This window comes from Galeopterus variegatus, unplaced genomic scaffold (assembly GCF_000696425.1).
Source record: "Galeopterus variegatus unplaced genomic scaffold, G_variegatus-3.0.2 Scaffold3284, whole genome shotgun sequence".
Taxonomy (NCBI): Eukaryota; Metazoa; Chordata; class Mammalia; order Dermoptera; family Cynocephalidae; genus Galeopterus; species Galeopterus variegatus.
In genome coordinates, this window is record NW_007729395.1 from 102887 (window position 1) to 117117 (window position 14231).

A 14231-nucleotide genomic window follows, 5' to 3' on the forward strand; every position below is an offset into this window, starting at 1 on the left:
TTTTTTTTTTTTTTTTTTTTGTCTTTTTTTGTTCTTTTTCCGTGTCCGGCAATGGATCGCAACCCTCAGTGTTGCCCCCGTACCGGACCGGGGACCGGCAACGGGATCGCAACCCTCGGTGTTGCTCCCGCGCCTCGCTCAGCCAGTGAGCGGGAACCAGTCTGTATGTGGGATCCGAACCCTCGGGCGGGAGCGCCGCCGCGCTTCCCAAGCGGCGCACTATCCAGTGCGCCACCGGGCCGGCCCTCTTTGTGATAATTCTATCTGCTGTCTTTTCTGGATCTTTTTTTTTTTAATGAGTAGTTTTTCTCCTGGTTTTAAGCCACATTTATGCAATGTCAATTCTTCCAATCCATAAATGTAGAATGCTTTTCCATCTTTTTGTGTCCCCTTTAATTTCTTTCAGCAATGATTTGTAGCTCTCATAGTAGTGCTCTTTCACCTCCTTGGTTACATTTATTCCTAGGTATTTTATTTTATTGGTAGCTATTGTAATGGGCTTGCTTACTTGATTTCTTTTTCTGCTAGTTCATTGCTGGTGTATAAAATTGCTGATTTTTTATGTATTGATTTGGTATCCTCAAACTTTACTGAATTTGTTTATTAGCTCTCGAATTTTTTTGGTAGCGTCTTTAGGTTTTCCTATACATAGGATCATGTCATCTCCAAACAGGGACAACTGGACTTCATCCTTTCCAATCTGGGTGTACTTTCTTTCTCTTGCCTGATTGCTCTGGCTACTACTTTCAATACTATTTTAAATAGGAGTTGTGAGAGTGGGCATCCTTGTCCTGTTCCTGTTCTTAAAGTAAAAGCTTTCAGCTTTTCTCCATTCTTGATGATGTTGGTGGTGGGTTTGTCATATATGGTTTTAATTGTGTTGAAGCACTTTCCTTCTGTACCTAATTTGTTGAGAGTCTTTATCATGAAAGGATGTTGAATTTTGTCAAATGTTTTTTCTGCACCTATTGAAATAATCATATGGTTTTGTGCGTGATTTTGTCAATGTGTTGTATCACATTTATTGATTTGAGTATGTTGAACCATCCTTACATCTCTGAGATGAATCCCACTTGATCATGGTGCCTAATCTTTTTGATATGGTGTTGTATTCTGTTTGCTAATATGTGTATCACATTTATTGATTTGAGTATGTTGAACCATCCTTACATCTCTGAGATTAATCCCACTTGATCATGGTGCCTAATCTTTTTGATATGGTGTTGTATTCTGTTTGCTAATATTTTGTTGAGGATATGCATCTATATTCATCAAGGATATTGGCCTGTATTTTTCTTTTTTGTTGTATATTTGTCTGATTTTGGTAACAGGGTAATGCTGGCCTCATAGAATGAGTTTGGGAGAATGGCTTCTGTTTCATTTTCTTGGAATAGTTTGAAGGAGATAAGTATTATTTTTTCTTTAAAGACTTGGTAGAATTCACCAGTGAATCTATCCAGTCCTGTGCTTTTCTTTGTTGGGAGACTGTTGTTACTGCTTCAATCTCATTGCTCATTATTAGCCTGTTCAAGTTTTCTATTTCTTCTTGATCCCATCTTGGCAGTTTGCATATGTGCAGTAATTTATCCATGTCCTCCATATTTTCAAATTTGTTGCCATAGAGTTTTGTTCACAATAGTCTCTAATAATTTACTGGATTTCCTTTGTATCGATTGTAATGTCTCCTTTTTAATTTCTAAAATTTGTTATTTGGGTCTTCTCTCTTTTTTAGTCTAGCTAATGGTTTGTCTATTTTGTTTATTTTCTCAAAAAACTAACTTTTTGTTTTGTGGATCTTTTGTATCTTTTTTTTTTTTTTTTTGGTCTCTATTTCATTTAGTTCTGCTCTAATCTTAATTATTTCTTTCTGTCTACTAATTTTGGGATTGGATTGTTCTTGTTTTTCTAGTTCTCTGAGGTGTAACATTAGGTTGTTTAAAGTCTTTTCATTCTTCCAATGTAAGCATTTATTGTAATAAACTGATCTCTTTGTACTGCTTTTGTACTATGCCATAGATTTTGGTAAATAGTGCTTGTATTTTCATTGTTTCAAGGATTTATTTTTATTTCTTTTTTATTTCCTGCTTTATTTCATCTTTGACTCATTGGTTGTTCAGGAGGAGGTTGCTTAATTTCCATGTATTCATATAGTGTCCAAGTTTTGTTTGTTGTTAATTTCTAATTTTATTCCATGGTGGTCTAAAAATATACTTGATATGATTTCAGTCTTTTAAAATTTGTTGAGACTTGATTTGTGACCTAACATGTGGTCTGTCCTGGAGAATGATCCATGTGCTGATGAGAAGGATGTATATTCTACAGTTGTTGGATGAAATGTTCTGTAAATGTCTGTCAAGTCCAATTGGTCTTAAGTGCTGTTAACATCCAATATTTCTCTGCTAATTCTTTGTGTAGATGAACTGTACAATGAGAGGCATGCTGGGGTCTATCTCTCTCTTTAGATCCAATAACAATTGCTTTATATATCTGGGTGCTCCAATGTTGGGTGCATATATATTCATGGTTGTTATATCTTCTTTGCCTCTTTTTATAGTTCTTGGTTTGAAGTCTATTTTACCTGATATAAGTATGGCAACTCCTGCTTGTTTTTGGTTTCCATTTGTGTGGATTTTCTTTTTCCATCCCTTCACTATTAGTCTATGTGTCTTATATTGGTGAAGTAAGTTTCTTGCAGGAAGCATATAGTTGAGTCCAGTTTTTAATCCATTCAGCCAGTCTGTATCTTTTAAGTGGGGAATTTAATCCATTTACATTCAGGGTTGTTACTGAAAGGTATTGCCTTGCTCCTGCCATTTTATTAAACTTTTTTATGGTTGTTTTATATTTCTTTAGTTCCCTTCTTTCCCTTTTATTGTTTGTCTTTGCTGCTTTATATCTTTTTGTAGTGATGATACATTTTCTTTCCCTTTCTTATTTGCATATCTGTTCAACTTGCAGTTTTTATTTTTTCTTGTGTATTTATGGTTGTATATATTGCTCTTTTGATTCCAGATGTAGAACTCCCTCAAGGATTTATTGAAGGGCTGGTCTTGTGGTGGTGAATTCCTGCAGGTTTTGTTTGTCTAGGAAAGAGACTATTTCTCCTTCATTTCTGAAGGGAAGCTTTGCTGGGTATTGTATTCTTGGTTGGCAGTTTTTTGCTTTTAGCACTTTGAATGTGTCATCCCATTCTCTCCTGGCCTGTAGGGTTTCTGTTGAGAAATTGCTATTGGCATGATGGGGACTTGCTTATAGATGATTGATGCTTTTCTCTTGCTGCTTAGAATTCTTTGTCTTTGACTTTTGACAATTTGAGTATAGTGTGTCTCAGGGAGGTCCTTTTTGGGTTGAATATGTTTGGGGATCTTTGAACTTCTTGGATCTGTAAGACCGTATATCTCCCAATACTTGGGAAGACTTCAACTATTATTTCATTAGACAGGCTTTCAATGTCTTTTTCTTTCTTTTCCACTTCTGGGCCACCCATAATACAGATGTTTGTAAGCTTAAGGTCATCAGAAAGATCTCATAGGTTTTCTTCATTTTTTAAAATTCTTTTTTGTTTGTTTTTTTTGTTGTTGTTTGTTTGTGGGGTTTTTTGGGGGGGGGTTGTTTGTTTTTGGTCCAACTGTGTTAATTCAAAAACTCTTTTAGTTCAGTAATTCTTTTTTTCTGTTTCTGCCAGCCTGCTGCTTATGCTCTCAGTCGCATTTTTTATTTCATAGAATGAATTCTTCAGTTCAAGGATTTCTGCTTGGTTCTTTTTCATTGTTTCTATCTCTTTGTTGAAGTTCTCATACATGCCCAGATTGTTTGTTAGTTTTACTTCATGGTGATTTCTATTTTTTCTTGCATCGTGTTGTTTCCTTAGTATTGCCATTTGGGATTCCTCTTCAGGTGATTCACTAGTTTCCTGTTGCTAGAGGTCTAGTATTGGAGAACTGAAGTCTTCTCTGGGGGGGTCATGTTTCCCTGTTTTTTCATGCTTCTTGTATCTCTGCACTGATTTCTGGGCATCTGGTGGGGTGGTCATTTCTTTACATTTTGGAGTGGTTTTTGCAGAGAGAGACTCACCTGTAGAAGTGTTCTATATTGATAGTTGGGTTGGATATTCTAAGTTTCCTTCCAGGTGAGCACAATAGCAAGTGCCAGTTCGCTCCCCACAGCTTCTCTGCTGGTGCAGGTGGGCCACTGTCTCAGCAGGACTCTGGGCTCTCAGGGAAGGTGGTGTGGATCTAGGCAGCTTGCACACCCACCACACACTCTCCATTGGTGCTGCTGGGCTTGCTGCATCAGGCAGAGCTCTGAGCTCCCATGGAAGGAGGGTGTATATCCAGGCAACTAGTGCAGGGGAGCAGTGCAGTTTCTGCTCACTGCCTGCTGGGGTGGGGGGCAAGAGAGGTCTCTGAGTTGGGTGGGGCTGATGTTCTGGGGCAAGGACTGTGTGGATACAAGTGGCAGGTATGCTCCCCCCACTCTCCAATGGCACAAGTAGTACCCCTATGTCAGTCAAGACTCTGAGCTTCCAGGGGATGGAGGGCATGGGTCCAGGTAACAATCACAGGGACTGGCGCAGTCCCTACTCACTGTCTGCTGGGGTGGGGGGCCAATGAGTCAGATGGAAGCTATGAGATCCTGAAGGGAAGGAAGGTGTGCACCTAGGCAGCCAATGTGCTCCTCTCTTCCCCTGCCTGCTCTCTACTGGGGTGTATGGAGCCTGCTGTGTTGGCAGGACTCTGAGTCCCCCCAGCTCCTTTCCCAAAATGGCAACATCCAGCAGCTGTCAGGGACTGAGGGGGCAGGAGTGACTCCGCATGTAGTTCCCCTCTGGAATCTGCAGGCATCTGCCATAGGAGATGCTAACCCCCCCCACACACACACACACTCCTCCCTTGTACCAGCAGTACAGGGTTTCTCTTGTCAGGAGATGATTTTGAAGAAGTGTTTTGAAAATCAAAAACAAGGAGGATATTTAATAAAAATATTAAATATTAATTGTCATAGTTCCTACATGGCATCTAGCCATGACAACTGACATAAAAAAATGATTACTGTTGTCTTGCAACAATAAGGACCACTAAGTCCCAACAAAAACCACCAAGAAAAATCATCAGTTAATTAAAATTATCAGCCACTCACTCATCAACCCTACTGCTCCATGAAACCTATCAGCCTGATGAAACTTTGGCTCAATTTTAGGAGCAAGTTTAATTCTACAAATCCTAGTAAGAATTTTATAAGCCATATATTACACATAAGATACAAGACAATTACAGCCTTTTCATCTAAAACACACTTTTTAAAAAATTTTAATATATCAATACACAACATGGTTGATTTTCGTCCCTTTATCAATTCCTCCTTTTCCCACCTCCCCCACCATCAACATCATATCTATTCATTTGTCTTAACAAGTTCAAGGAATTATTGTGATTGTTGTGTCTTCTTCCCCCACCCCCAGTTATTTGTTTGTATATTTATTTATTTATTTTTATTAGTTCCCACAAATAAGTGAGAACATGCAGTATTTCTCTTTCTGTGTCTGGCTTATTTCACTTAATATAATTTTCTCTAAGTCCATCCATGTTGCTGCAAATGGTAGTATTTCATTTTTTTATATATAGCATAGTAGTATTCCATTGTGTACATATACCACATTTTCCTTATCCACTCATCCAACAATGGGCATTTAGACTGGTTCCAACTCTTGGCTATTGTAAATAGCACTGCAATAAACATGGAAGTACAGGTATCCCTTTCACATGATGGTTTCCATTCCTCTGGGTATATATCCAGAAGTGTAATAGCTGGGTCATATTGTTGCAGCGGACTACTGTGAACTCACAGGGAGAGGCAGGAAACACCGAGACTTAAAACAGGAAACAGAATTTATTGATATGCCAGCATTGACCCAGCAGACTCCTGTCCAAAGGCTGAGCCCTAAACACAGCGGGGCTGTTATTTTTATATCATAGCACTTCCAGGTTTTTGTAACAAGGCAAGAGAAGTGATCTTATGATCTTATGTGGTTATGACTCTGTCTCAGGTGGAAAATTACAGCGAGAGAAGCAGAATAGAAAATTCTGTTACGGCAGTGTGTGGTAACCGCAATGTGAAACAAGGTGGAGCTGCAGCTGCAGCTGGGTCTGTATAACATCTGGGTGAGGGTCTTGGTTACAGCAGAGTGGGGCACAGCTGGGCAAACATGAGTGCCTAATAGCCATGGCTGGGCAAGACACAGCCAGGTAAAGTACAAGTTCCTCAATATGATTTATTACTGGGTCATAGATCTATTTGTAATTGTAAAACATACTTTTGCTAAAACATTAACTATAACTAATTCCATACATATACATGCTAATGGAGCATCTCCAGTTTTTATGTGCATATTTATTAATGCATGATGAGACATATTACAGAACCTAAATATACACAGAAACCTGGAATATCAGAGTAATTCCATTGTTTTCACCTAAGGAAACAGCACTTATAGGCTACATACTCCTATGAAGCCAAATATTCTGAGGAACTACAGTAATAGCAAATGCACTTTCAGCTATCTCTTATTTTTTTTTTTTTTTTTGTCTTTTGTCTTTTTTCCGTGTCCGGCAACGGATCGCAACCCTCAGTGTTGCCCCCGTACCGGACCGGGGACCGGCAACGGGATTGCAACCCTCGGTGTTGCTCCCGCCCCCGCTCAGCCAGTGAGCAGGAACCGGTCCATATGTGGGCTCCGAACCCTCGGACAGGAGCGCCGCCGCGCTTCCCAAGCGGCGCACTATCCAGTGCGCCACCGGGCCGGCCCTCTTATATTTAACACTAGTTAATAGAATGAATCTGAAGTGGAGTCTCAGTAGATAAGTCCATCCTTACATAATTCTTCACTCTTCAGTATTTTTACTTGAAACATGATCAAATAGCCCTCAGGATTAACACCAAATATAAATAAAATTCCATTCTACCCTTAGTACACAACAAAAAAATCCCTTAATATTAATTTTCTTAATTACACTATTGCCTGATAAAGGAACTATTATCACAGCTGATCTCCATACCATACTATCTCTGCTGCCACCTGCTAACAATATGGATGCATGCTGTCTACTCTCTTGAGATGTTTATTTTCAAAATCAAAGTCTCAAATGAGTATATTTGATGTAGCATAACCTACGTCACATGGATTTCCCCTAGCCATAAGATAAGCTGGAAAATATAAATTGTTTTGTTTCATTTAATCTACCCTGAGAAGGCAGGCTTGAACTTTATCAAAAGGAAATCTGACCTTTTACCCACTTTAAAATATTCAAGGATAATTCTAAACTCTCTAACTTGTTCTTTAAGCATTGCTATAATCTCCCTTCAACATGTTTTCTAGATTATTCTCCTAATTACTCATTACCCCTCCTTTCTTTCCTTCTCTCCTTCCCTCGACTGTTTCTTCCCTCAATTGTTTCTTCCCTCTCCCTCTTTCATACACATATCCCATACCTCCTCCAGCTCCAATAGATTGTAATCTCCAATACACATCACCATCACTGTCCACAATTCCCCTTAGCAATGATCTTCCTCAGCTCAAATGGTACCTCTGTATGAAGTACTCTCCAACTTCCTCAAGAGAAACCATTCATTCTTGCCTCAAAATTACATTGCATAGCACATGCTTTGTACATTACCATGCCCATTATTATCCTATACATCTCCTTCCAGAATTCCCCATCCCCATCCCTCAGACATTTAGAAGTTGTTCTTGTGTGCTCCTGAAGCAACCTGAAATTAACTCTAGTTTAGCACTTATCACAAAGTATCATAATTGTCTATTTCTCACAGTAGGCTGTGAACTCCATTAGGATTGGATTTATGCTTATTCACCATAATATTCCATGTGCCTCATAGCCACTAGATGCTCAATAAATATTTCTTGTGGTGACAAAAAGAGAGAACTGAGAATATTCTTCCTAGTCTGCCTCATCTATATGACTGTGAGCTACTCAAAACATACAGGAAAATAATATGCACATAGCAGGCACTCTGTAAAAGTTTATGAAATGCCTGGGTAAAAAGAAATTACATGACAACAGTAAGTTTATGACTTTGTCTTCAGACTTTCTAGTAACTGTAGGAAGCATCAATTAGATTCATTGCATTTCCAGAAAAGCCCTCCTGCCAATTCTATAGTCCTGCTACCAAAACTAGGATGAAATTGTGTATACATTTGCCGATCTTCACCCTATGGTGCTATGGTCTGAATGGTTATCCCCTCCAAAGCTTCTGTGAGAGCTTAATCCCCACTGTGGCAGTATAGAAAGTTGGAACCTTTAGGAGGTGATTGGATCGTGAGGGCCCTGCCCTCATAAATGGAGTTGACATATTAGTGGGTTGACAGATCAATGGGTTATCATGAGTATGGACTAGTGCCTTTATAAAGAGAGCACGTGAACACATTAACACAGTCTTGCTCAGCCCTTGCTATGTGATACCCTGCATCACGACAGGACTCTGTAGAGTCCTCAGCAAGAAAAAGGCCTTCACCGGATGCGCCCCCTCAACACTGGACTTCTGGGCCTTTGGAATTATAAGAAATAAACTTCTGTTCTTTTTACATTCCCCAGCTTAGTAGGTATCCTGCTATAAGAAACAGAAAATGGACTAATACCTATGGCCTTTCTCTCCAGGAGCAGCACATGACCCTCTTCAGGAGAGAGATTCAATGCAGGTCTGTGGAACTAGGAAATGTGTCTTACCCCTGTTTGTAGAAACCATTTGCCTGCATTCAGTGTCGACAGAAAATCCCAACGGAAGGAGGCAGTATAATTTAAGGCAGCTTCTGGCAGGACTTCCCTGATATTAGTTGTTCTTCTCAGGTCATAGTCATGCATGAGAAAAGGCACCTCATCATAACTGCAGGCAGAGGTGGAAAAGAGGGGCAGGGTTGGATAGGATGAACTTAGCCACCTTAGCAGACAGGATCCCCAGAAAGCCCTTCAAGGTTACGAAATCTTACTAGGGCTTCTTACTCCCTCTCAAATCTCAGCAAAGGACTAAATACCAGCCATTTATACTTTGATGTATTTTTCTGCCCTAAGGATCAATCTTTTATGACATGCAATCATATTAGTGATGGTAAAAGAGTAGCTTCTCTACTTAGGGGCTTTCTGACATCAGGAAAACAGCATGTACAGTTTCCCCTTTACCTCAAACATTTATCATTTCTTTGTGTTGGTAACATTCAAAATCCTCTCTTCTAGCTAATTGAAAGTATACAATAAATTGTTGTTTAATTATAGTCACCCTGCAGTGCTATAGAACCCTAGATATTCTTATCATTCCTTCTATCTCTCTGTATTTTTGTATCTGTTAACCAACTTCTCACTATCTCCCCTCCCCCATACCCTTTCCAGCCTCTGGTCATCACCATAATACTCTCTACTTCTAAGTTTCAACTTTCTTAGCTTCCATATATGAGTGAGAACACACAGTATTTCTCTTTCTGCTCCTGGCTTACTTCTTTTAATATAATGTCCTCCAAAGCTCATCCACGTTGCCATGAATGACAAGAATTCATTACTTTTTATGGGAGCATAATATTTCATTGTGTATATACACATTTTCTTTATCCATTCATCTGTTGATGGACATGGGTTGATTTCATAAGCTCATCCACGTTGCCATGAATGACAAGAATTCATTACTTTTTATGGGAGCATAATATTTAATTGTGTATATACACATTTTCTTTATCCATTCATCTGTTGATGGACATGGGTTGATTTCATATCTTGCCTATTGTGACTAGTGCTGCAACAAACATGGGAGTGTAAATATCTCTTCAATATACTGATCTCCTTCCTTTGGATATGTACCCAGTAGTGAGATTGCTGGACCATATGGTAGTTCTATATTTAGTTTTTTGAGGAACTCCCATTTTCCATAATGACTGTACTAATTTAAATCCCCACCAACAGTGTATAAGAGTTCCCCTTTCTCTGCATCCTCGCTAACATTCATTATTTTCTGTCTTTTTGATAATAGCCATTCTAACTGGAGTGAGATGATATCTGCTATGGGGCAAATGTGTCCCCCATAAGCTCATGTATTGGAAACTTGATCTCCATTGTAATGGTGTTCAGAGAGCAGGAAATCCAATTATGGTATTTGAAACATGGGGCCTTTAAGAGGTGATTATAATATGAGGACTATGCCCTGGTGAATGGATTGATCCATTCATGGAGTAATGGGTGTAGTTCTGATGGATTTATAAGGAAGGCAATTGAGAAGATTATTTCTCTCTTGATCATCCCATTCTTTCTATTTATTTATTGAAACATGATTGAGTGTGCATATCTGTGGGGCACAGTGTTGAATATCAATACTATCTGCAATATGTGATGTGCAAATCAGGATAATTAGTATATTCAACATTACGCAATGTAATCATTTTTTGTGGCCCTTTACCAATTTCTCACTAACCCCCTTCTTCTCTTTCTCCTTTCCCACCTCGTGTCAGCCCATTCTTGCCATGTGAAACCCTGTGTCTCCACAGGACTGTGCACCAAGGAGAAGGCCCTCACCAGATGTGTTCCCTGGACCTTGGACTTCCCAGCCTCCAAACCGTAACAAATAAATTTCATTCCCTTACAAATTACCCAGTTTCAGGTATTTTGTTATAAGCAACAGAAATGAATATAATATCTCATTGTGGTTTTGATTTGCACTTCCCTGATAATTAGTGATGCTGAGCATTTTTTCATATATATATTGGTTGGGAGTATGAATCAGGGGTAGAGAATATACTTGTTGGCTATGTCTACATCTTCTTTTGAGAAATGTCTATTCAACTCAGTCGCCCATTTTTCATTGGATTATTTGGTTTTTTGTTTGTTTGCTTTTGAGTTGTTTGAGTTCCTTATATATTCTGGATATCAATCCTTTGCCAGATTGGCAAATGCTTTCTCCAATTCTCTAGGTTGTCTCTTCATTCTGTTGATTGCTTCTTTTGCTGTGCAGAAGCTTTTTAGTTTGATATAATGCCATTTCTCTATTTTTGCTTTGGTTGCCTATGCTTTTGAGGTCCTCTTCATAAAGTCTTTGCCCAGCCCAATGTCCTAAAACATTTTCCCTGTTTTCTTCTAGTAGTTTCATAGTTTGCGGTCTTACTAAGGCATCAATCCATTTTGAGTTTTGTATATGGTGAGAGACAGGGGTCTAGTTTCATTCTCCTACATATGAATATACAGTTTTCCCACTACCATTTACTGAACAGACTACCTTTCCCCAATGAATATGATTGGTGCCTTTGCTGAAAAACCAGTTGGTTGTAAATATATGGCTTGATTTCTGGGTTCTCTATTCTGTTCCATTGGTCTGTGTGTCTGTTTTTGTGCAAATGCCATAGTGTTTTGATTATTATAGCTTTGTAGTATATTTTGAAGTCATGTAGCTTTTTTGTTTGTTTCTTTCTCAATTGCTTTGGCTATCTGGGGTCTTTTCTGGTTACATACAAATTTTATAATTTTTTTTTTCTATTTCAGTGAAGAATGCTATTGTATTTTGAAAAGTATTGTATTAAATCTGTAGATTGCTCTTGGCAGTATGGTCGTTTTTACAATTTTAATTCTTCCAATGCATAAACATGGGATGTCTTTCTATTTCTTTGTGTTCTCTTCAATTTCTTTCACCAGTGCTTTATAATATTCCTTGTAGAGATCTTTCACCTCCTTGGTTAAATTAACTCCTAAGTATTTTAGGTTGTGTTTTTGTTTGTTTGTTTGTTTTTTGTAGCTATTATAAATGAAATTGCTTTCTTGATTTCTTTTTCATCTGGCTCATTATTGGTGTATAGACACATTACTAATTGTTGTATGTTGATTTTGTATAATGCAACTTTACTGAATTCATTTATCAGTTTTAAGAGGTTTTTTGGTGGAGCTTTTAGGGTTTTCTATATATAAGATACCATCTGCAAACAGAGATAATTTGACTTCCTCTTTTCCAATTTGGATGCCCTTTATTACTTTCTCTTGCCTAATTGGTCTGGCTTGGACTTCCAGTACTATATTGAATAAGACTGGAGAGAATGGGCATTCTTGTCTGTTCCAGCTCTTAGAAGAAAAGCTTTCATCTTTTCCCCATTTAATATGATCTTAGTGGTGGGTCTGTCATATATGAGCTTTATTGTGTTGAGGTATGTTCCTTCTATACACAATTTGTTGAGGGCTTTTATCATGAAGGAATGCTGTATTTTATCACATGCTTTTTCTGCATCTATTGAAATGATCATTTTTTCCCCCTTAATCTGTTGATGTGATGCTTATTGTGTATGTTCAATCATCCTCAACCCCCTGGGATGAATCCCACTTGATTGTGGTGAATGGTCTTAATAATGGATTCAGTTTGCTAGTATTTTGTTGAGGATTTTCACATCTGTGTTTATTAGGGATACTGGTGTGTAGCTTTCTTTTTTCGTTGTGTCTTTTTCCAGTTTTGGTATGAGGTTAATGCTGGCTACATATAATTAGTTTGGAAGTATTCCCTCTTCAATTTTTCAGAAGAGTTTGAGATGAATTGGTATTAATTCTTCTTTAAATGTTTGGCAGAATTCAGCAGTGAAACCATATGGTCCTGGGGTTTTCTTTGTGGGAAAATTTTTATTATTGCTTTAATCTCATTACACATTATTAGTCTGTTTAGGTTTCCTGATTCTTTATGATTTAACCTTGCTAAATTGTATGTGTCCAGGAATTTATCGATATCGTCTACATTTTCCAGTTTGTTAGCATACAGTTATTCATAATAGTCTCTTAAGATACTTTGTATTTCTCTGTTATCAGTTGTAACATCTCCTTTTTCACTTCTGATTTAATTAACTTGAGTCTTTTTCTTTTTTCTTTATTAGTTTAGCTAAAGGTACATCAGATTTGCTTCATCAATTTTTTTGTATAATTTTTAATATCTCTAATGAATTTACTTTTGCTTTGATCTTTGTTATTTCTCTCCTTCCACTAATTTTGAGTTTGATTTGTTCTTGCTTTTCTATTTCTTTGGGAGGCACTGTTAGATCATTTATTTGAAATCTTTCTACTTTTCTTTATGTAGGTGTTATTGATATATAATTCCCTCTTAGTACTCATTTGGCTGTATCCCACAGGTTTTAATATGTTTTGTTTGTTTTCATTTGTTTCAAAGCATTTAAAAATTTTCCTTCTTAATTTCTTGACATATTGGATGTTTAGGAGCTTTCCAAATGTTTATTAAAAATATCAAGTTCAGGGCCGGCCCGGTGGCGCACTGCTATATTGCGCCGCTTGGGAAGCACGGCGGCGCTCCCGCCGAGGGTTCGGATCCCGCATACAGACCGGTCCATGTATTTGTAAAATTTTGAAAGTTCCACTGGCTATTAATTTCTAGTTTTATTCCGTTGTGGTTAGAGAAGAAACTTTATATGATTTCAATTATTTTAAATTTGTTGAGATTTGTTTTGTGGCCTAAAATATGGTCAATCCTGGAGAATGTTTGATGTGCTTATAAAAATGTGTATTCTGGGGCCGGCCCGGTGGCGCACTGCTACAGTGCGCTGCTTAGGAAGCGCGGTGGCGCTCCTGCCGAGGGTTTGGATCCCACATACAGACCAGCCGCTCACTGGCTGAGCGAGGCGCGGGGGCAACACCGAGGGTTGCGATCCCGTTGCCGGTCCCGGTCCGGTACGGGCACGACACTGAGGGTTCCGATCCGTTGCCGGGCACGAAAAAAGACAAAAAAAAAAAAAATGTGTATTCTGCAGCCATAACACAAAGTGTTCTGTAAATGTCTGAAAGGTCCATTTGGTCTACATTCAAATCCAATGTTTCTTCATTGATTTTCCATCTAGATGATTTGTTTAATGCTGAGAGTGGTGTGTTGAAGTCCCTAACTATTACTGTTTTGGAGTCTATCTCTCCCTTTAGATCTATAATACTTGCTTTATATTTCTGGGTGTTCCAGTGTGAAACAACGTATTCTAAACACTGAAAGAAAACAATCTAAACACTGAATAGAAAACTTAGAATTCTATATCCAGCAAAAATATTTTTCAAAAATGAAGGGGAAATGAAAATATTTTCATACAAACAAAAGGAAGGATATAATTCATTTACAGTATACCTTAACTGTAAGAAAAATTAAAATAAGTTATTATGAAAAAAGAAAAATAATGAAATTGGAAACTTAAATCTATCCAAAAGAATGAGGAGTGCCAG

At 38.1% G+C, this 14231-nt stretch overlaps 1 protein-coding gene across 1 annotated transcript in view; it reads right to left on the minus strand.

Moving 5' to 3' along the window:
* GDPD4 (glycerophosphodiester phosphodiesterase domain containing 4) overlaps nt 1–14231 on the minus strand; it is a 120673-nt gene that overhangs the window by 61283 nt on the left and 45159 nt on the right. The window contains exon 10 of the mRNA XM_008584505.1: nt 8742–8898. Within this exon, the coding sequence (XP_008582727.1) occupies nt 8742–8898 (157 nt within the window). The remainder of the gene's footprint in view (nt 1–8741; nt 8899–14231) is intronic.